Source organism: Budorcas taxicolor, chromosome 1 (genome assembly GCF_023091745.1).
Source record: "Budorcas taxicolor isolate Tak-1 chromosome 1, Takin1.1, whole genome shotgun sequence".
Taxonomy (NCBI): Eukaryota; Metazoa; Chordata; class Mammalia; order Artiodactyla; family Bovidae; genus Budorcas; species Budorcas taxicolor.
The window spans coordinates 58,772,886-58,796,749 of record NC_068910.1 but is presented as its reverse complement, the minus strand read 5'-3'; the positions used below and the strand labels follow the sequence as shown (position 1 = coordinate 58,796,749).

Here is a 23,864-nt window from a genome sequence, read left to right as displayed (position 1 = left end):
TATTTAGAAAATGTGGACTTAAAGTCAATAGTTAATCTGCCAAAATATCAAAGATGAGAGTACATCACTACCATCACAAAAACAATCTTTGAAAATGTACAATGTTTAAGTTTTTCTACAAAATCATTAAATGCTTGCGACTTGCCTGGATTCCTTTTAATGAGGAAACTCCCATATAAAGGAAAACACCATATAGAACAGGCATTGGAATGAACTGGAAGTAAAATGACCACAATTAGAGACCATGCAACTAAAGCAATTTCACATAAACGACACATAAAAACACTGTGAGTTCCTATGAGGTAGATTCGAAAGATCTTTCAGTGATGACAGGGAGTTCCCAATGGCTCACTGGTGAAGAATCTGCCTGTACTGCAGGAGACACAGGAGATGCACGTCCAGTCCCTGGGTCAGGAGGATCCCCTGGAGGAGGAAACGGCAACCCACTGCTGTCTTCTTGCCTGGAGAGTCCCGCAGAAAGAGGAGCCTGCAGGACTGCAGTCCGTGGGGTCACACGGAGTCAGACACGACTGAGCTTCACACTCAGTGATGCTGCTGCTAAGGTCGCTTCAGTCGTGTCCGACTCTGTGCGACCCCATAGACGGCAGCCCACCAGGCTCCCCCGTCCCTGGGATTCTCCAGGCAAGAACACTGGAGTGGGTTGCCATTTCCTTCTCCAATGCATGAAAGTGAAAAATAAAAGTGAAGTCGCTCAGTCGTGTCCGACTCTTAGCAACCTCATGGACTGCAGCCCACCAGGCTCCTCCGTCCATGGGATTTTCCAGGCAAGAGTACTGGAGTGAGGTGCCATTGCCTTCTCCGCAGTCAGTGATGACACTTGTGATAATGGTGATCACACGCACTTCAGTCATGACACTGAACTTTTCTATAAACAAGAAAAGCGCTAGTATACAATAACCTTGAAGAATCATCTTCTAATGCTCTCTTCTAAGAAGGGACTATGTTCCATGGTTAAGAGGACAGGCACCACAATCAGACTATTTGGCTTAAAAGCCCTTTTAACCTCTTACTGAGACTTAACCTCTCTTTCTTTTAGCTTCTGCGTCAGATTGGCTTGAAGGTTAAAAACTTCAAATTCATAGAATACTCAGAAAAGCACAAGGTACATATTAAACCACTCAAAAAGTATTAGCCATGATTATCACTGTCACTACCCCTACAAGGACTGTTAAGCAGTGCCATTTACTGAATGTGTATAATAAATAAACACCACTTCCCAAAAGAATGTTCTCATTACTTCAGCAGGAAGTGGGATCCCAAACTGCCTACGAGCCCATGTCCAGGTCTTCCACAGGAAGGCCAGCAACACTGACTCAAACACCACGTCACACTCACCCAGGGAGAGCCCACTGAGGAAAGGAGACCTAACCGGCAGCCAACGGAGAGTCATGCTCACTCCCTACTACACAGCCTGGTATGTGCTGAACTAAGGGCAGCGGAAGACAAGAAAACACGCCAAAAGTTTCATCAGCACCCTCAGGGAACCCCAGGATAATACTTAATGCATAAAGCAACTTTAGAATGCTAGGAAAAAAGGAATAACCAGAATGAAAGAAATTAAAGACATAATTATCAAAATAATTTGAAAGAATTTTAGAATAATGATTTTGACAAGACTAAAGAGATCATTAAAATGATAAGGAAAATAGGGGAAATTTTACCAGTGAGAGTAGAGAGGAGGAATGTAACTATGTATCCAGGAGGTGTAACATCTGTCTACTTGAAAGTGAAAAAACATCTAAGAGAAAACAGAAGAGGAAATGAACAGCTAAAGAATATTCACATAGTCAAGGCCCAAGTTTCCAGAGTAAAAGGATGCACAGAGAGACAAGCAGGGTAAACTAAAAAGTACCTATCTATCTACCTAAGTACCACGGTGAAATTGCAAAACACTATGAGCCCTGGGTGTTCACTGAAAGGACTGATGTTGAAGCTGAAACTCCAATATTTTGGCCACCTGATTTGAAGAGCTGACCCATTTGAAAAGACCCTGATGTTGGGAAAGATTGAAGGCAGGAGGAAAAGGGGGCGACAGAGGATGAGATGGCTGGATGGCATCACCGACTCAATGGACATGAGTTTGGATAAACTCCGGGAGTTGGTGATGGACAGGGAGGTCTGGCGTGCTGTGGTTCATGGGGTTGCAAAGAGTCGGACACGACTGAACGACTGAATTGAACTGAGAGTGGTAAAAAATGCTTCTGAAGATACAAACACCAAATAGACATCAGATCTCTTATCAGAACCACTGATCTTCAAGCAACAACAACTTTAAGACTCAAAGAAAAATACACTTGAACCCTGAAATGAATACCCATCTATTCAACAAATGTGAGAGGAATTTGAAATATGTAAGAACTCTGAAAGTTCACTAATTATGGTACCATACATCCAAAAATTACTCAAGGAGTTCCTTTAGCATTATAAAAAAATTTAGCAATACAAGAAAAAGTGGAACATGTGCTTTTTTAAAAAGAGAAGTTAACAGATATTAAGAAAACTTATCAGGCTATTATTCTAAAACAGTAGGAGCTTGGGAAATGAGGTATATTTCTGCCTCCACACAGGCTGATCTCACTGCTTAGTCCTTGGTGAGTATTTTTATATCATAACACTGATTACACATCCCCCGAAGGTTTACATTTCTATAATTTAACTTACAAAAAAAGGAAAAAGAGTGTAGATGTGGGCAACCTTTACAATAATAAAATGTAGCCAACCAAAAAACAAGTGATGAAAGGGAAAAGGGGATGTGGGGGTAAATCTCCATGAAAGATATAACCTCAGGTCAGAGGCTCTCAAGCTTTTTAGTCTAAGGACCCTTTTTCACTCCTAACAAGTACAGAGGACCCTCCTCCCAAATATTTTTGCCTATGTGGATTCTATACTTAGAGAGATACATAAATAGATAAGCAGCTAGTTGTACTGGAAATAGATACCACATTAGAAATTAAAAGAAAACTTTTAAATAGTTATTCTTAGTTCATTTCAAAATAATAAACACCTTACAAGGTAATATAAAGAATATACTTTTACTGGAAAGCTGTCATTTCCAAAGAACATAAGATTAAGCGAGAAGAGCAGCACTCCTCCGTGTCCCTGTAAATCCTTCAGTGGGTGGTAACAGAGGACCCCACTCTCACGCCTGCGTCTAGCTCAGCGTGCTGCCTACACGGTTCTGGCCAAAGGCCGTGAAAACAACCCCGTCTCACACAGGCGCACAACCTGGGCAAGCGCGGCCCCTGCAACCCCAGACAGAGGTCCTTGGGCGAGCCTTTAAGAATCACTCTCTTAGGCAGTGAGAGTTACTATTTTCACTATTTCATTAAAGATAATCAAGTTAGAAATAACATTATAAAAGTATGTAGAACCGTAATGGCATTGACTAACAAAATATCTTAAAAAACAAAGGAGTAAAAAGTTAACATGGAGAGAGTTGCTTTTGGAAAGTGAGAAAACAAGCTCTTCATTTTAGAGCTTTCTTGATATTCTACTTGAATTTTTCTGCTTATATGCAATTAATACTTTAAAATGTTTGAAACTACTAAAAAAAAAAACACGTAAAGGGCAACCTTGGCCAGCAGGGGGCAGCGTTCACACAAGACGGCACCGCACGCTTCTCCCCGTCTCTTGCAGTTCTAACAAGACACTCACCACCATGAAGAAACTGCCCGGCTGTCTATCTGTTTCACCAGCCAGACTGCCGGATTCTTCAAAGCAGACACTGTCCTATTTGTTACTGTTTCCTCAGTAACTAACAGTACAGAAAGTACTCAACAAATATTTGGCCAATTAGCTGGCTCCACAAAAGAAGGCCAAAGAATTCCAGTACTAAAAACAGTTTCTTCAGTTAATTCGTAACACACATGCGTACAATGCTCCACATTTGTACTGTAATTTATAGTTTACAAACAAACAAATAAATAATGGAGTTGAGCTCTTTCATGATGAACAGAAAATACCAGATTATATTTGCTATGACTGTTTTTTGTTAAATTACCAGATTCAGTAGAATATGTATAGTAAATCTCATATGTGACTAAAAGATATGAGTGGTACTACTTATATCTCATTTAGTTCATCAGGAAGAATGTACTAATTCAATTAATAGCAGTATTCTTTTTTACATTTCAGTTAAATTACTATTTCATCCACCTTTCAATAATACTTCCTCTAATATGCTTATAAAATTCTCTAGGTATATTCTTCCTTTAGATCATAACTAAGCCACAGATGAACTTCTTCCAAAACTCTAGTCTTTAATAGTACCCTTTCACATTATTTTTCAAAAGGATACAATGTAACCCTGATGCTTAACCATAGCAACTACCATTCCAAAATATTATTTTCCAAGTAAACTCTAGGAAATGAAACTATTTTAGATATTTTAATGTTTCATTTTCATACCACCAAATATAAATTTTATGACAAAAAAAGATTTTTAAAACATTGTAACAAAGAGATTTTACCTTTAGTACTGAAGTCATGAACACAGACAGGCCCATTAGAATAAAAATCATTAGCCCTGTCACCCGCTGTTCACGAATGCCCAAAAACTTGGGTTGCTCCCCAGGAGCAGAGCATTCAGATTCCACTTTCAGGCTGTTGACATGACTTATTGACAACACTGTTGCAGCCACAAACCACGGAAGGCCCATGACAGAGCACACCCCCAGCATGACACCGACCACGAGCAGGTCCAGGTGGTAGCCGGCTCCTTTCTGAAAAGGGGAACCACACGAGGATCCGTCAGCACATACTGTTCTTTCAGGTTCAAAGTCTGCACTACTCATAGAGAGGAAACTCACATTCACCACCTCCAACTCAAAGAAACAAATCTCGGGACACACTCTGAAAGTTACCTTCAACTTGTGCTCCTTTCTGTTGATGATCACCGCTGTAATCTGCTGATCCATGAAGATGAGAATGGTGCAGAGCAGAGCCGGAATGGCAGCTATTAGTAAGGTCCACCAAGGGTTCTCTCCCAGTGGGCTTATGATCCAGCCCCTATTTTTATCAGTAGGCTGTTAAAACATCGAAAAATTCAAAGGAAGAAAGAAAAGTTTCCTTCTAACAGCACAGACTGCGTCTACCCTCAAGAAATGCCAAGGCGTTGGAAAGAACTGGACACTGGACTCTGTCGTGAATTATCTGCAGAGACGCTCGTGGGGACTTTCTTGTCCCCGAGGCAGGTCCCTGCGCACATGACTGAGCCACCCTCTCCATCCAGAGATAGAATCTACGTCCTCCCCTTGGACCTGGGAACAAGGCCACGGTGACCCTGTGATCCTGCGTCTTGACCTGGAAGGACCTTGCTGCTGCTTTGCTAGCCTCCTGGAGCCCCGGGGTTAAGCTCTGAGTAAGCCTGGATGAGCTTTCTTAAGGATGAGACACAGGATGATGAGACGGGTAGGAGGCAGCTACCAGTCCCTTCATTCAGCCTCTGTGCTGAGCTCCTAGACACGCCCCCACCGAGACAGTAAAGACAGCAGGCACCCAAAGATCCTCACCAGGAGACCAGACCACCCCCACCTTAGCCTAGGGCCAACACCACAGATTTATGAACAAAAAGAACTGTTGTTTAAGGATATGATGTTTTAGGAGATTTGTTATGCAGAAATAGGTAAGTGAAGCAGACTTCCATCTCAGCACACGCCTATCCACTCCATATAAAGTGAGGTCAGACTATCTACGAGGCCACTCTTCAAACTATTAACAAACTGCCCGGAAGATCCTACAGACGAGTCACCGTGGCAGCGGCAGCGCTCAGTCCCCACGGGGCCTCAGGCCACTGTTCTTCCAAAGCAGGGACTGACAAAACCCTGACACGTTATCAGACACTAACATATTTCAATGCTGTAGCATAAAATCTGCTTTATAATGAAACGTTTTTAAAGCTCCTAAGAATCTAGCATTCTTGGAGGGTATTGGATATATTTCTATTACTTAGCCTTTATAGTAAGCCCATTTTTTTCTACAAGAAAACATTTGTCAACATAAAAGGGAAATTAAAACAGTTTCAAATTCAAATATTATCATTTCCCCACACGGATACACGTGACAATGCTTCACATTCAATACTGCACATGGATAAAAATGTTTTATCTATATAATGCATATATTCTTAACTGTTTATTTCCCCAAGTATATTTAATAACCCTTGAAATCAGTTTGATACTTCAAAGCTAGATAAATGAGTAACAAAGATATATTTGGAACCAGAATAAGGAAATGGGACCAGGATTACAGGAAATTACATTAATATAATTTACAGTTTTGTCAATTTGTAAGACTTGGTAAACACAGAATGACTTAGATACAGTCATATCTAATGACTTAAAAGTTTTAGTGGCTCAATATCTATGCTTTTAAACAAAGGTCTCCAAACTTTTTAGCTTATATACTCTTAGCAACAAAAAGACATTTATTTACCCAAATGATTCTATATTCACTTATGCATTACATTACTAACAATTATCTTTATAGTGAAATTTGCATCATAAATATTATAAAGTTTAATGTTTCTAATTTTTAGATAAAATATGAGTAGATCCATATAATTTGAGGATCATTTTCCACGATGTATTCTACTTTAGAGGGCACAGGTTTAAAAATGATCTATTTTTTAACCCCAGTGAGAGAGAAAACAGACTAAATTTATCTTCATTATATTCCTTATTTCTAATCCCCTTTAAATTTTCTGCTTCTCAAAGAAGTCATATAATTTGTTAAATGTAAATACACGCAATGACACAAATACTTGACTATTAAAAATTTCCAGAAACTATTCAAAACCTACCATCTCCAACTTAGAAGGGAAAATAATTATCAGATGTTGCGTTACGCAGGCCATGGGGTCGGCAAAGGGTCAGATATGACTGAGTGGCTGAACAACAACAACAATACAAAAGATTTCCAGTTCTAATGAAACCAAAGAGTTCATGGTTCCTCAGACTACGCACCATTTTTCTTGTGGGAAAAAAATTATTTCTTGATTCTGCTGAAAAATGTTACAAGACACTTTCCAATTACTGTCAGATGTCTCAATCACTCTTCTAGAAATTTAAATTAGGATCCCCTTGCTACTCTTATAAATTCAAGCTTGAGTTACTTTTTCACAAAGCAATAAAGAATGTTTCTTTCACCTGGAGAGGGTATCATGAACTCCAGCTATGAGGGCAGGACACTGGTCTCCTCACTATGAGTATTTCTACTCACTCTCTGTGATGGGCTCGATTTGATACCTTCTCGCTTATCTCCTCAATATCTTCACTTGTCTCCGTTCATCTTGTCATTGTTTATATCTGTGCAACGTATATATAATCTTTCCTTTCAAAGCATCAGCTCTTCACAGAGAAAGTGCATATTTTAAAAATAATTACCCAGGAGGCAGTATCTTAAAGTAGTCTGGTATTTCCCAGTAACAAATAGCCAAGTGTTTTAATCCTTACCTCGAATTTTTCAGGAACATGAAGTTTAGGAGAGGGAACTCCTACAAGGTAGTCAATTACAACCATTATTACTATGGTGAGAAACACAGCAAAGTCACTGATTGTCGATCGCACCTATGTGAAAGGGGTTACGTTAGCACAGACACAGAAATCAGTCCTTTCTAAATAATTCTTATCCTTTACAGATTAAATATGCCGCTAGAAAGTGTGAATGAGTTTTTTAATTAGTGATGATGCATCAGTGAAACACATTTATAACTAATATTTTCTACAAAAGATAAGAAACGCATTTCACAACTAACCTATCACGTCCCTTGATGCCACTGTCTTTCTATTGTTAGCTCAGACAGGGAATACACACCTTTAAAGTTCTGTTCAAATATAATTGCTTTACAATGTTGTCTTAGTTTCTGCTGTGCAATGAAGTGAATTAACTCCAGTATACAAGTACGCCCCCTCCCTCTTGCACCTCCCTCCCACCCAGCCCCTCCAGGTCGTCACAGAGCACTGAGCTGAGCCCCCGTGGTACACTGAGCTGAGCCCCCGTGGTACACTGAGCTGAGCACTGAGCTGAGCCCCCGTGGTACACTGCAGCTTCTCACTAGCTATCTGTTTTACATGTGGCGGTGTGTATGTCAGTGCTGCGCTCAGTCCGTCCCACCTTCCTCCTCCGCCCTACGTCCACATGTCCGTCTGCTACACTTTTCACTGTGAATAATTTCCTTACAGCTACTTGACATAAAATTACTAACCTGAAACAGTATCTTATTGTTTTGAAATAAATCAAGGAAATGAAAACTAAAAACATGAGAATTACAAGAACTCCAAAATTAAACCCCAATTACCTTGGTAGGAAAATAGCGCTTGGTCTTAAATTGCTTGAGGAATGAAGACAGAAAAAACGTTGTGAAAAATAAGATGACAGACCAAAAGAGCACGTCTGGAATATAAGGTCCATGGAGACCGCATGCTGATCCTACAAATGTACCATGGTAGACTTTACACTCCTGAAAAAAAGGGGTGAAAAACAGAAAAGGGAGGGATAAAGGGGATTCTCAGAGATCCAATAAATTAATGAGGAGCTTCTTTGACTGTAAGATGCTACTTATCAAAAGACATGCCATTATTTTGTTTCACTTAGAAAAACTCACCATCAAGTCAACGTTAAAACACAATCAATTTTTAAACATATCTTGAGTTCAGAGAGGCAATGATTTGACAAACCTGTGCGCCTTAGAAATCACCGAAATGCAACAGTGTATTCTGTCAAGTTACTATGTCAGACACCCCCTCCTTTCAACTCTTTATTTCCTTTAGTGAAAGGTTTATCTACTGAGCGTTAATTCCCAAATATTTTGTTTGTGTCATTGGTCAGCAATTTTGCTAGCTTTCCATTATTTTTGAACAAGTTGCTTAAAATAAAATCAAAAGTCAGAAAATTACTACTCTGCCTTTACAATGCTGAATAAGAGATGGCTATAATACTAAATCCAACTCAACAGTAAAAACTGTGTTTGGCTTTTTTGACTTTTTTCTGACTTTTCTAAAGGTGAGATTAAAGCAGTAAAGTGAACCACTGAAATATTCCCATTAATAAAATCAATAATATAAATAATATAGCACAATTATGGAAATATATTGACTTGATTTTCCTTTTGAGGGAAAAGAATAACTGAAAGACAACCAGAGATTAACGAAAACAACTGAGGTCCTTTTCTCTTTACTTATATTCTAATGAGATTCATGTTCAAAACATAACAAATCAGGTTTACTGAAACAAAAAAACAGCCAAAGGAGAATCCACTGATGTATTCTCAATAGCCAAACTGAGAATCCATTATTCTCAATTTCTGTGTGCTAACATTAGTAACCCTACAGTTTATAACATGGATCATAGAAATAAAAGCTACAGCTATACAAAGAAACGTAACATGGCCCTATTGGGTATCAAAAAAAACCCACACTGAACAGACCATATAAGTAATCTGAAATATTAGGACATCCTATTCAACGTGAAATGAGTTTTTTTGTTTTTATTTTTTTAACAAATCACTTTCATCTGAACACCTCTATTAACTCTCTTTCAGAACAAAAATTACTTGTTCAATACACAACAGTTCAGCACTATTCTAAGCTGATGACTTACTGACACCGTGCTTTGTGTCCACACTGTGCCCAGAACCATCCGTGCTGGTAAGCTGTCATAAATCTATACCGCCCATACAGCCAGCCAGCAGCCAGTCACACGACAGGACACATGGAGCACGTCTAGTGCAGCCAAGAAACCCAGCTTTTAACTCTGTTTACTGTACACTTAAATACAGACACACGTGGCCAGTGACTGCTGCACCGCACGGCGCAGATGTCAAGGACCAGTGGGCAACACTGCAGACGGAATCCCTCCAACTGCATATTCAGGAGCTAACTATCACCCTACGAGAGAAAGGAATGGCCTACAATTGCTTACACGATATAAAAAGCACCAGAGTAGGCAGCTCAGGGGATGGCGGGTTTTCACTGATACTGCTAGCGTCACTGGACACCTTTATTTCTAAATCCCAACCTGGGAAGTGACCGAAACAGCTACTCTAGAGCTAGGACAGTATTTCCCAACAAAATACAAAAATACGTGTGTAACAGTCTTCAGCACCCAGTAGGTGCTCATTATACATTTCTACTCTTCTTCCTTTTCTTTCTCTCAGTTCTCAAGTCAGACTAGTTTCTTCAAGGTAAACAGGTTCAGTCTGAGCATTCCCGATCTCCTGAACAGGCGGGTCCCAGAGAGAGAGACTGAACAGAAGGCAGGACAAGTGAGAGCTGCTGAACTGTTAACTTCAGGACCTGCAACCACAGGCCGATGAGCATCTGAATCCAAGAGGAACTAGAAACCCGAAAGCATATTCATATCTTTCCAATAATTAATATCTTGGAGGGCTTCCCTGGTGCTTCAGATGTTAAAGAATCTGCCTGCAACAGAGAAGACCCAGGTTCGATCCTTGGGTCAGGAAAGTCCCCTGGAGAAAAGAATGGCTACCCACTCCAGTGTCTTGCCTGGAGAATTCCATGGACAGAGGGGCATGGAGGGCTACAGTAGTCAATACAATTGAGCGACTACACTTTCACTTTTTTTTTTTTTTCAGTATCCTGGAAGCCAAACATAGTCCATCTTGATCTCTCTTCCCTTGATCTCAGGTTCCGTTTTTTTCAGCTTCTTCACTTCAGGATATGATTTTTTAAAATGGGATAATTCTTATTTGGTCAACACAACACTATTCTGAAAACGATATTCATCAATCAAAAAGAAAACATAGGTTTACTCAGAAAGGGGCTTCCCATGTAGCTCAGCTGGTAAATCCACCTGCAATGCAAGAGACCTCAGTTCAATTCCTGGGCCGGGAAAGTCCACTGGAGAACGGATAGGCTATCCACTCCAGTATTCTTGGGCTTCCCTGGTGGCTCAGCTGGTAAAAAGAATCCGCCTGCAATGCAGGAGACCTGGGTTTGATCCCTGGGTTGGGAAGATCCCCTGGAGAAGGGAAAGGCTACCCACTCCAGTATTCTGGCCTGTATAGTCCATGGGGTCGCAAAGAGTTGGACACAACTGAGCGACTTTCACTTCATTTTACTCAGCAAAAGCTCAAGAACGAGGTTAACTGCTTGCACTAGCCTTCGCTTCATTTATACTCACAGACACAGTGAGGTTCCCCCAGGGAATGTCACGGGCTGTCACATTCTTTTCCTCCCACGTCTTCAGCGTTTCATTGCCAGGGTTAGAAGGCTCAACACACACACATCTGAGAAACCAGAATTGGACACGGTTTTAAGGATTCTGAATTTCATGTTTATACTGTATTAAACCAGTCACACAGCGGAGTAGTTTTTAGCTTCTTTATTCCATGTTATAATATAATGCATGGAAAAAAAGTGAAAACATTTCAGAAACAATGGAATGGAATGAAGTTTGGCTTACATAAATAAAGAAAATGCTTACTTAATGCAGCTAGTTGGACACATCCCTTGGGGCAGAACTATTTTCTTTAAAAATCTGGGAAGGCATCACATTTAACATGATCAGCCTCCATTGAATCTCATCACTTAACCCCATGGAGCTGCTGCCACCCCGCTGCCCACACACACAAGAGGCACTGGGAACCAGCACAACTTCTACTCTTGTTAATTCCAGGAATTCTAGCAATTCCTTTATTCATCTTAAGAGTCACCCTTAAAGTAGTGGGAGGAACCTCACTTTTCAGGACAGCACTAGGAAAGTCAAGCTAGCCAGAATTCAGTCCATACCCAGAACTATCTGACCTGCCTGAAAGAGCCAGAGACACACACATGAGAAAACAAATCTCTGAGTATTGGTTTAAAGAATGAAAAGCACAAGCAAAAATATTCTCAACTGGACCGTGAGCTGTCTGAGAAAAGGTGGGAGGCTGGACTCTGGATTCACGGAGGCTCTGTCATTTACTAGCTATCTGACCCAAGTCAAGTTTTAACCTTAAAGGGCCTCAGTTTCTTCATACACAAAAGGGGCTATGACACGAATGACTCACAAAGACACAAATGACGAATACTGATATGAATATTAAGCAACACTCAACACAGTGTCTGCCACAAAATGTCAGCTGAACAAAGGACTTGCACACACAGCAACAATCCTCTAGCTGCTGTCACGAGCTATGAAAATCATGCTCACACTTCTTAAAGATCAGAGTAACAGGGAAAGAGAGAAGACAAAAACTTACATTAAAAAAAATAACTAGTTTGAGAACAAAGATGACACAAAATAGACTTGGTATCGAAGGGTCGCTAATATTTTCAAACAGGTCAGTATCTTAGGGGAAGTTGCAGACTCCTCCATCCTCTGTCCATCAAAGCTGAGAGTGTGGAGGACAGTGGGGGAGAAGTGTGACGTGGCAGCACGGGGTTGGGGGCAGGAGGAGGAAGGGTTTTGGTCACCATCTTCCTCTCTGAAAGTTCACCAAATGTAGGCTCAAGCTCATATTAACTGTGTGCAGGACAGCAAATACAGGCATCCACCTCAGAACGTGTCAGTTTTAATAACCTTCGTGACGTTTAAATGTCTGCCAACCGTTTGCAACTATTATAATTACTTCTCAAATCCCATTTTATTTTTGAGTCTTAAAATATTTTCATTTCATGCTTTATCACAAAGAAAATAATCCACTAAACAGCATACAACAGTATACTGAAATTATATTTTAAAGTAACATCCACAAAAATTAATGAAAATGCACAACATGAACAATATTTAAATAGACGGTGGGCAGTTGCCAAACAACTGAACTTAAATTGGCCAATCCAATTTAAACATGAAATCAAAAATATATACACCTGGACAAGTTGTTTCATGGAATAACAGTGACTGAATTTGTTCAGTCACATTTACGTTCACTGAGCGCTTTGGTAAGATCTCACCTGTAACAAACAAGTCAACCTCCGTATTGCCAGTTGGGTAGTTATAGCTTGATATACAGTGAGCATCATGTTGCAAAAAAAAAAAAAAAAAATCTGTTTTCTTTTGCTCTGAAACGTCTGCAGAAATACATTTTAATATTAGGGGAAATAGAGACACTTACGAGTAGCTGGTCAGTTCCTCTAAATTGTTGTGCATATTAAAGGCATATGTTTCTCCTAAATGGAAGAGCTTCTCCAAAGCCTCGTAGATGAATATGATGCAGATGAGAGCTGCAAAAGCCTCTTCGGTGAACCGCGTGATGTAACACACAAGGCTGCTTGCATCTGTTGCAACCAAAACAATGCACAGGAAAGAAGTCCACAGACCAATACTGGTTCTCAGAGACAGATAGGAAAGCTGGTAATCTCTGTTTGGAAAGAAAAGTAAATGTGGACACGATCACCATATACATACCAAACAGTACTGGTACTTAAAATTTCCATAATAAGCAGTAAGAACAGTACAAAAACATGAGATTTCTAAAAGACAGCTTATTACGGAATAACAAAATAATGACCAGAGAAAGCTCTATGTGTTTTTTTTGCTTCAACTGAAGACTAGCTTGTTATTAGACTTAACGGTTATATTTTACTTATACAAGTTCTACAGTGAAAACCTACCAGGCAATATGTACTTAAAAACAAAGAGCTCACTTTAGAAACCAGTTATGAGGCATAAGCGACAGACGCCGGCCTCCAGGACACCTGGATGTGTGCTGCCCTCTCTGCAGACCTGGGGCTCCAGTGTGAACAGGGCGGCCACACCCCTGCCCCGCCGTCACACCTTCCCCACCACTAGCTCCGCCACCACCAGCGCCACCCACAGTGTGACTCATTTTCCAACTCAGTTTCAAATAAGTGAGCCTAAAACAGGTCAGGCCACCACATTCTCTGTTTATGTGTGTATCATGCCAGATCCGAATCAGCTTGCTCAGGGAAGAAAGAACCAGAACAAGAGGAATCAGGTGAATCAAACATGTAACAGCATCAAGCTGTTCCAGGCTAAACACCCAGCTGCCTTGCTCTCACAAAAGGGACAGTACTGCTGGGCCAAATTCTGAGGCCACGGGCCAGAGGCCTGCACCGACCCCGCGCGTGAACAACCCCCACCCGCAGAGCCAGCATCAGCCTCCTAGACGTACCTCTTTCTAAACTTCCTAATAAGACCAGCATACTGCACAATACCTAATTCAGATTGAACACCTTCTTACTAGGCTGAAATCTGCTAACACAAAGGATTTTTATTGTCCCTCATGTGCCATGCTTATCAGGACTCAAACGCACGGACTTTATACTCAAGGTGCCTGGGGTGGCAGCAGGAGCCAGAGGAGTGTCTGCCACACAGTAGTCCCAAACACTGAGAATTATATATTAAAATATATATATATTATATACACTCACTGATCAGAGCCTCTTTTCCAGCTATTCATAAATATACAGGGAACTTTTAATTAAAGCTAATACAATAATATATAATATACACTTACGTAAACACATGTGAAAAGTGGAGAGCTGTTACATACCTGCAGAATTTAAATAAAATTTTTTCAAACACTAAAACTGGACCTGTGCTCCCCAATATTGTGAGAGGTTGCCCAGCAAACAACGAGTAGGCAATCCCAGTTAATGATGCTCCAAAAAGAGACTCTATTGCACTCTGTTCAAGGAAAGAAGAAATGAATAACAGTAATACATCGTGAACACATCTCTAACCTACTGTAGTACATGTAAGACACCTGCAAAATAAAAACATTAATCAAGTGGTTTAAAAAAAATATAGCAAATACAACTTTAAATCTCAAACTTAACATTTAAGTAAGGAAAATTAAAAGCATATTTTAAATACACTACAAAATTGTTTTGTTTTAGCATACTAGAGGTGAACTTTTGCAATCAACCTTAATTTAAAGCTCAACACTGTGGGAGGCAGGGAGAGTGGGGTACATGGAAGACAGACTCAAGAGGCTTCAACCCCCTCTACACAACATGGTTTACTTCTGAAGCCCATGGGGAGGACAAAGATGCATATATTATTTTCAATATTTTGGCATGTCCAAAATAGTTCATTTAAGAAAATAAAAAGTATCTGAAGTATTTGATAGTGTGTTCCAAAAAAAAATCTACTCCTTCAAATAGATGAACAAGATATATCACGTGGTCCTATTGTTCTCAAATTGATTTCCAAAGACAATTTCCCACACATTTTAAAGAAATTATTCTAATATGACTGGCTTAACCAATAAATATAAAAAATGAAATGCTTAACACAAATAAATGAAAAATCTCCTGGAAACCACAGAAGAGGAAAACCCATTAAAGTTGGGTTAAAATGATAAAATGAAAGACTCACAAAAATCTTAAGAGCTAGTAGGCCAGTTTCATTTCGCCACCAATGTCACACCCTAACTGATTAGGTGATCAGCTGGGAAAGTGTACAGATACAGACTCTGCCACTGGACAGGGAGGTAGGGGCTGAAAGAAAGCAGTTTCCATTCACAAACATCAAGGTCAGCTGGAATACTGACCAGGAAAAGGGAAAGCCTAGCATCGGGAAAGCAAACAGAAGGCGCTTGTGAGAGACAGCCCTCCTGGACTTGGAGGCAGGGAGCAGCGGGCAGAGATCAGGGCTCCAGGGGACCAGATCTGAGGAAGCAGACCGCCTCCTGTGAGCTGAGCTGCTGAACCATGGCCACATCTCAAACTCACTCAGCCCACCTTTCCTCACCTTTGAATGGGGGTGATGAAAGCCAGGAGAGCTTAATGAAGCAGTGTTTCTGAAAACACCAGCAGGAACACAGTCTGGCATATGGGATGCACTCAACAAACAGCAGCAGCTCTCAACATCAGTACTAACAGCATGTCAAAATCTAACTCACAGCAGAAACAGTTATGTCGCGAATGGGACATTTAACTCTTTGTATAAAAACAGGATCAAAGCCACATATAGACTTCACTTTTGGCAAAATGAGGAAGAGTTCATGTTAACAATATATTTATGAGTTGTATGAGATACATGTGTTTTCTTGCCCACAGACAAAAAACACTGCTAAGCTGTTATAAAATCCTTGGTTCAATTACAGTATGCATATTTAGGAATGAATTTAGAGCTCAAATCAAAGGGAAAAAATGTCTAAACGTCACCCAGAAATAGAAAGCAGGGAAACAGAAACAAGGAGATGGCAGATAAAGAAACGCTAATGGTGGGGGGGAGGGGGGCTGGGGGTTGTGGAGAATGAACTCCCCCCCAGTGCTGTGTGGAAAAAGCAGACTCTGCGGGTGGAGACCTTCCTTACCGTTCCCCTCACTGCTACCTTCACTAGTTCCCCTACCCAGATCTCCTTCTTCCCAAGTTCTAAACCATTTCTATCTTCACTGCCAAGCCAAAGCCCATCCTTCCCTAGAGAAATCACAGCCCCACTCTGCTGCCTCCCCAACCCACGTTCAGCCTCCACGCCGCCCAGCAGGAGCCCACCCTCGGCACCCCCTCACCCGCCCCACTGCAGGGCACGGGCCAGCCCCTGCTCCTGTCGCCTCTTTCTCTACCTCTGATTTGGTTTCTGCAAAGTCATACCGTCCTGATTTCTCGCTCAAAGCTCCGGCTGTGCCTATGTCTAATCTGCCGGGCCACTTCCTCCTCACTCCCCTCCTTCTTCCAATCCAGAAATGGGGATAACTTCCCACTTCTCCTCTCCCTTTAAAGTGCTAACCTCATCTATCTCAGCTTCCCACTCTGTATTTCTTTCCTACCACTCCAGAAACTCCGGATCTACACTTCCTAACATCTCCACTTTTACCTGAAGTTCCAATAAAGCATCAGAATACACACGTCATCTCCGTATCATGCCCCTCCACAATCCTTCTGACTTCTCTGCTTCTGTAATTACAGCGTCTATAGCTCTTCCTTCATCTCACTCATGCGCTGCCCAGCACACCACGACATAGGAACTGCACATACACTGTCTCATCTTCCTCTCGGTTAGGGCCCAGAGGACAGAAGACACACGCCCGTGTCTTACCCGTGTCCATACTCCTCCAACGTCTAGAGTGCTATCACACACATAGGGCACTAAAGAGCAGGATGAGATGGGGAGCCAGCGAGTGACAGTCCAAGAGGAAGAAGCAGAATTTCCGTGACGGTGACAGACAAGACATACCTCCTTGGGGACCAGCAGAAATACACATACAACTTGTGACAGCTGCTTTAAGCAGCTTACTAAATATATATATATATATATATATATATATATATCTGATATAATAATATAAAAGAACAATGTAAATTAATCTAAATAACAGAAAGTAAACTGAGTTGAAAGGAAATTTCAGTTGTCAGGTTTACCTCATGTTCAGCTTATGAAATACTTGAAATAAGCAATTCCTACTTAGGTTTGGTGGGTTTTTAAAAAGCTTAAGATCTATAAAAAATAAACTTTCTCCAAAGAGTAAATATCATTAAACAAAATACACTTAGGAATCACAAACTGTCTCACTTAAATGCCATTAAAATGTATATAAACAGCAATAGAAGTCACTTTCTCAGTTTCACACAGCACCAGGTGCGGCTCTGTAATCACAGCCCGGCATGGAATTACCCAGAACAAAACATAAAAGATTTCATTCTAGTTGTGTCAATGTACAGATGTCGTTTTCAGTTATACTTTCCAGTTAACACTTTTGACAACTTTCACACAAGTTTAGTAACAGCAAAATTAAAGGAAACACCACTTCAAAATCCATCATTGTCCATAATCATGCTCCCTTTTTCCCAACAGTCTGCCCGGTGGACCCACCAGGGCAGATGAGTCACTGGTGATCACACGGCTCTAACTAGTCCTGTGATGCCCTGAAGGACAAGGAGCATCCACCCCCCCCCGCCCCCGATAAATTCTCCCACCCACGACCCACCGGGATGAGTTCAGTCCATATGAACACCCCCACCCTCTCCCCCCACAAAGACAATACAAGCCTTTTACTCAGTTGATAAAACCATTCATCCAGCAAGCCATGAAAAACTTTTCTTTTTTTTTTTTTTTTACCTCAACTGTGCATCTTCTCCTGTTCAAATGGCTTCCCCATGTTTTCCACAGCAATTACCTTTGGGGGAAGTCTGCTTTGGGACGGGTTAATCATGCTGTGGGTAGACTCTTCAAATAAAAGTAGGAATCGTGAGACAAATGCACGCCGACACTTGCCTCCGAGGAGCTAAGAGCCTGGCCACTACCAATCTTTGTACTCACTATTCTGCCTTCTGTAGCTTCTCCAAGCAGCCCTCCAAAAGTGATTACAGGAGACATACAGGCACAGTATAGGAAAAGAATCGAGGCCAGGCACTGCAGACTTAATGCATCCTTGAAGTCACTCAAGAAAAAAGGTGCTTTCCTTTTGATGTCAAGTATCAAACCACCAAAAAGCCTAAATAGGTGAGATGAAACTCGTCAAACTGTACACTAGAGGATTCTGGCTGTTCACACTAAAACTATGGGCTACATAAAACTGCTGGTGCCTAGCATTTGTCAACAAAAATTAATATCCTATATAAATAATGGTACAAATTTTAGAAGACACACTCATTTGATCTAGTCCACTGACAGCGGAAAGGTAGATCTCACTAAATTAAGAGACACACAAGCATCTATATCTTACAGACTATACACTGAAAAGGCTACAGGCAAGCAACTTAAATAGTAAATGCAAAATATCAAACACAACTGTGCAAGGAAACGCACAATAAAAATAAATAGGACCTAACAGCCCATTTATGAAAACGTGTGTGAGCAATGCTATTAATCATTATCTACATTATAAATCTTACAGGCAAGTGTGACAAATACCAGGAATGCAATTATAATATAAATCATAAGTCCCCAAATGCCCTTTACTAAGTACCTGTGCTTAGGTTCACTCAGGAGTGAAGTAAATAATTTTACTTTTAAAATTAATACTCCAAACACATAAATATTTCTGGTCTAGAAATAAATCTAAAAACTATTTCAGTGTGTGTAATTTACTGTATATGTAGTTAAACCTGTGTGTATATTAATAAAACAAAGATGTTTTAATTAGTAAATTTAAATCTATATTTGTGCATCAAATCCTTCTCATTTCAATGTTTCTTCAGTCAGACTTTTGGATACACCTGATCTGAAAGCACTCCACTACAAAACAAGCTCTGTGAGGAGCAGGGACCTTGTCTTCTTCACTGCTATTCTCTCCAGGGTTTAGGATACTGCCTGGGAAGCAGCAGATACTCAGTAAACACTGGTGGCAAACCAGTAATTCTCAAAGATTATGTGACTTATAAAATGCATGATCATTTAAATCCCTACTGCAGAAAAATACACCGAAAAAGTTAATTTTATGCTTTCAAATGCTTTAGGTCAGCATTCCTCCACCTTACTGGCACCAGGGACCAGTTTCATGGAAGACACTTTTTCCACAGCCTGGGAGGATGTGAGGGACGGGGGGCAGTTGTAAACCCGCCGCTCCCCCCTGCTCTGAGGCCTGGCCCCTCACGGGCCATGGACCAGGGCCGGGGCTGGGGACTCTCGCTCTAGATGTTTCAAACTTTACCATTCCAGTAGTTTCCAAAGTTAATAGTGAAATAAACCTAAACATACACTGACAGCTGGAAGAAGTTATCCTATAAATAATACGACAGCAATGGGACTAAAAAATCTATAAAGGAAAAGGTGCCAACTTATAATAATAAATAAGGGTGCCAACGATAAACTAGTTAATGAAACTATATCATCAAGTCAAAAATTTATATGAGATTCTCAGGTAACATGATCAGTAGGGGCCTGACTTTGTACTTGTTAGCGACTAACCCTACCTCAGTTTGAAGAACAATACTAATAACTCAAATGAGCACCTTTCGCATGGGGGCAGAGGCTTACTCTAGTATATTCAGAGACTACTGCTATTTAAGATCCGAGATCTTTAGCTCATAGGGAGCACCAATGGGCAAACAGTATCACTATCCACATACTTTCTTCTGTACTATGGCAATACCATGGTATTTTTCTATCTCTACAAAAAATTCTAAGACAATGTTTGTACCTGGCCATATTTCTATTTTTTATCCCAAGAATTTACTTCTGCAACAGTTTTTCTAACTAGGTTTCCAGAGAGTACATGCTTGTCTGCCTGATTTCACACCATCTCATGGTATGCTGCTCACGGAAGAGTGTCACATCTCTGCACACACACAGCACAATGGCTGCGGTTCCTCTCTGTTCCCACTGCTCTGACCTTCTATGGGAATGGCAACAGGACACCACCCTTTCTCAAGAAATCTGTGTGTGCAGCCAATTAAATTAACCTACTATAGAACTACAGTATTCTTAATATATGCTGCATAATGGTTTTGTTTTAAATTAAATCCTAGTATACAGAACCCAATATATTCTAGTAAACTATTTTTAAATGCATAGTAATTATCCTTAACATTATATGCCTATGAAAACAATACACATTTTTTAAAATATGGAAAAATACTAGACAAACTTAGTTTCCAAACACTTGCAAAGAAAAAGCATGCCTCTGCCTTGTCCATCACATCAGTCTCTACCCCCGAGAGACGCCCGCACGGAAGCAGCGTCTGTACCCACCGTCCAGTCCTCTGGAGCTCGGGCCCCTCGTGGTGCGCTGCCTCCTTTGGGGCATCGCCCGAGCTGGGGGCAGATCCATTGGAAAATACAGGAATCTTTCTCTTTTCCTGCATTTCACAAAAAAAGAAAAACAACAACACATACACATCTTTCAGAATCCTGTATTAAGGAAGCCAAAATAGCATCTTCGTTAAAGGGAACATGAGCTCTCCCATTGATTACATATGTCTAACCAATACTCCTCGAAAGAAAAATGCTTCCTAGTATCAACTTCCACTTTAAAGACACTGCACTTTGAAATAGAATCTAAAATTTGTCTCTGTTAATATTTCAAATTTATACTGGCATTTTCCACTTTATAATCTAACATCAAATATACTATAGAACACTCACACACATCATTTCAAATTACTACTCAGCAACAGGGACATAAAAATCTAATAAAACATCTCTTCAACTAGAATTTTAATCCCTTATTCATGTTTACTACTGAAAAAATGTACTTTATACTTGACATTAAGAAAAAAGTAAATGCCATTTTTTCTTATTAAATACTTAAGATGTAAGCAGCATGAGTCATCAAATAAATTTTCATAAAAATCAATTCCCTATTATGTTTTATTACAAATTCAAGAGTACTATTCTCATGATAAAAGATACTCTCCTCCTCAGGGAGCAAGTTTTGTTACCTCCAAAGGTCAGAGGTTACTGGACCAAAAAAAGAGTGGGTTGGGGGAGAGGTGAAGTGGGAATAGAGCAATAGAGCGACAGTGAGAAGGGAGACAGAGAGAGGGAAGAAGAGGGACGGGGAGAAAGGAAAACACGGGGTGAGGGTGTGCTCATCCCAGGGCCGCCCGCAGATCAGTCACAGCAGTGAGCCCCCTGGGCCACATGTTCAGTGTTTCCAAAGCAGCACAACTCACCTATAACCCTAAAACCACCATTTGAAAATGTCGAGATTAAAACTAACTTATATCACAGTTCAAAGGGGAAGAGGAAACAAAATTACTGAACTCCCACAAAACAAATCTAATGAAAATACTGTACATCACAATTGATGCGATACAGCAAAAGCATCATTCAAGAAAACAAAGCAGCTCTTATATTAAGAATAATGAAAGAACATAAATAAATGTATTAAGCATTTAATTCACCAAATGTGAAAAAAAGTCTTTCCTGAAGGAAAGTGAAAGGAATAAAAGAAAACAGCTAAATGCAGAAGCTGAGTTACAAAACCCAATATACTTTTTTAAAAAGGAGAACTGAAATAGATACTAAAAGTTGCTCTATTAGAATAATACGATTAAATCATCAGCTGATATACAACCAAAGATAAGACAAAGGAGGCAAAGTCACACATTTTATTTATATACAATATATAAATATACAGTGAGGGAGAGAGACTACACAGCACAACCCTATGCAATTAAATGAAAAATCTTGATAAAATGGGTACTATACTTAAAAAAAAATTTTCCCAAAGTTGACACCAAAAATGAATAAAATAGGTAATTTTCTAGGAAAATATAACTTACCAAAACTGACTCCAGAAAAAAAAAGAACGCTTACACAAACCAATTTCTACAGAAGAAATAACAAGCTGTTGCTGAAGTCTACCATACAAGAGTCAAGCTCAGAAAATTCTACTAAAAAATCTTCCAAACTTCTAGAATCAAAGTATTCTAAGCCACTTAAAGTTTAAAGCACAGAAAAAGGAAAAGTTACAAATCTGTTTTTATGAAACAACTTTAATGACACCAAAATGTAAACACTGCACAAAAATCTATAAACCAATCTACTTACAAAAGGAGATGGAAGCAACTTAAATAAAACATTAGACAAAGACTACAGACACTTCAAAGCCTAAGCTGGGTTATTCCAACAATGCAAGAGTGTCTTCAGATTAAAGAACCTATTAATATGATTTACCATAATAACTGGTAAGTAAAATTCACATGATCATCTCCAGAGATGCTTAAAAAGCCCTCTGACAAAATTCAACATTCACTTATATTTAAAAATTCAATAAAACAGAAATTAGGGTATTTTCTTAATATGATAAAATATGTATTTTGGCACCAATGATAGTAACTTAATGACAGAAACACTAAAGACTCTGACTACAATTATGAAAAAATTAAGAAATACCCTTTAAAGTCAACTACTATGTAAAACTATCAGAGATTTTAGTTAACGCCATTAGACAAGAGAAAACATGGTAAAGGTGTAAGAGTTAGAAAATGAATAATATTACCTTTTATTGGAGACCACATGACTATACACAAGAATTAAGGAAGGATACATATTAAGCAGGACACAAAAGAAACATGCAATAACCAAGTCTTCATGTATATACACATAGATATAAAAGCAACAGCCAATATAATGCACAAAGACCTCAATTATAACAGAAACAAAGATAAAATACTTATGGATACACTCACCAAGAGGAGTGTCAGGTGCCCATAAGGAGAATTTTATAATATTCCTTAAGGACACAAAAACTGACTTGAAAACAATCAGGAAAACAACTGGGGAAAGATATACCATGTTCTTGAAAAGACTTCAATTTTCCCTCAATTCATTTAGAAATTTAATTTCCATCACAATTTTTTAAAAATCACACTTTATTTCAAACAGAAAGTTGATTTTAAAGCTAGTATGAAAATAAATGTACAAAGATGACCCAGCAAATTCAGAAAAACAAGAGAGAGGTCAAGAAAGAATGCAGATCTACCAGATATTAAAATATACTAAAAACTCTCAGAAATTAAAGTGTGTAAGTGGTCCATGCCTAGACCAATCAATGGAAAAGAAATCCCAGAAAGAGACTTGACTGAATATGGAAATTTAGTAAATGATAAAGGCAACATCACCAAGCAAACAGGAAAATGCTTAACTTTTTAATAAACTGGGACAAACAGACTTCAATTTAGAAAAAAGATAAACTAGGCATTCTCTACATAGCAAGTCATGATAAACGCAGAAGGATCGAGGAGTAGCTCAAATGGTAAAAAAAAGTCGGCGGAGGGTGATGAACAAACATTCAGGAATACTCAACTTCACTAATTACAGACATACAGATTAAAATCACATTAAAGTGCCTGATAGGGTAAGATAATGATACGTATCATCCTGACAAATATCCAGAAGTGTGACAAGACCCCATGCTGGTGAGGCTGCAGGGAAACAGGCATTCTCATTCATCACCAAAATGAGTCCAAAACAGTTCAACCCAAGAAGAGGAGATTCTGGCAACATTTGCTAAAACTGTAAGTCAATTCCCATGTAAGCCAGGAAT

The 23,864-nt window shown here is 39.7% G+C and overlaps 1 protein-coding gene across 1 annotated transcript in view; it reads right to left on the bottom strand.

Annotated features, from left to right (window-relative positions):
- SLC4A7 (solute carrier family 4 member 7) overlaps positions 1-23,864 on the bottom strand; it is a 117,989-nt gene that overhangs the window by 19,720 nt on the left and 74,405 nt on the right. Inside the window, exons 12-21 of the mRNA XM_052641569.1 lie at positions 20,564-20,670; positions 18,191-18,365; positions 14,477-14,610; positions 13,076-13,321; positions 11,161-11,266; positions 8,318-8,479; positions 7,473-7,586; positions 4,884-5,045; positions 4,491-4,742; positions 146-214 (exon numbers count right to left, since the gene is read on the bottom strand). Of these exons, the coding sequence (XP_052497529.1) occupies positions 146-214; positions 4,491-4,742; positions 4,884-5,045; positions 7,473-7,586; positions 8,318-8,479; positions 11,161-11,266; positions 13,076-13,321; positions 14,477-14,610; positions 18,191-18,365; positions 20,564-20,670 (1,527 nt within the window). The remainder of the gene's footprint in view (positions 1-145; positions 215-4,490; positions 4,743-4,883; positions 5,046-7,472; positions 7,587-8,317; positions 8,480-11,160; positions 11,267-13,075; positions 13,322-14,476; positions 14,611-18,190; positions 18,366-20,563; positions 20,671-23,864) is intronic.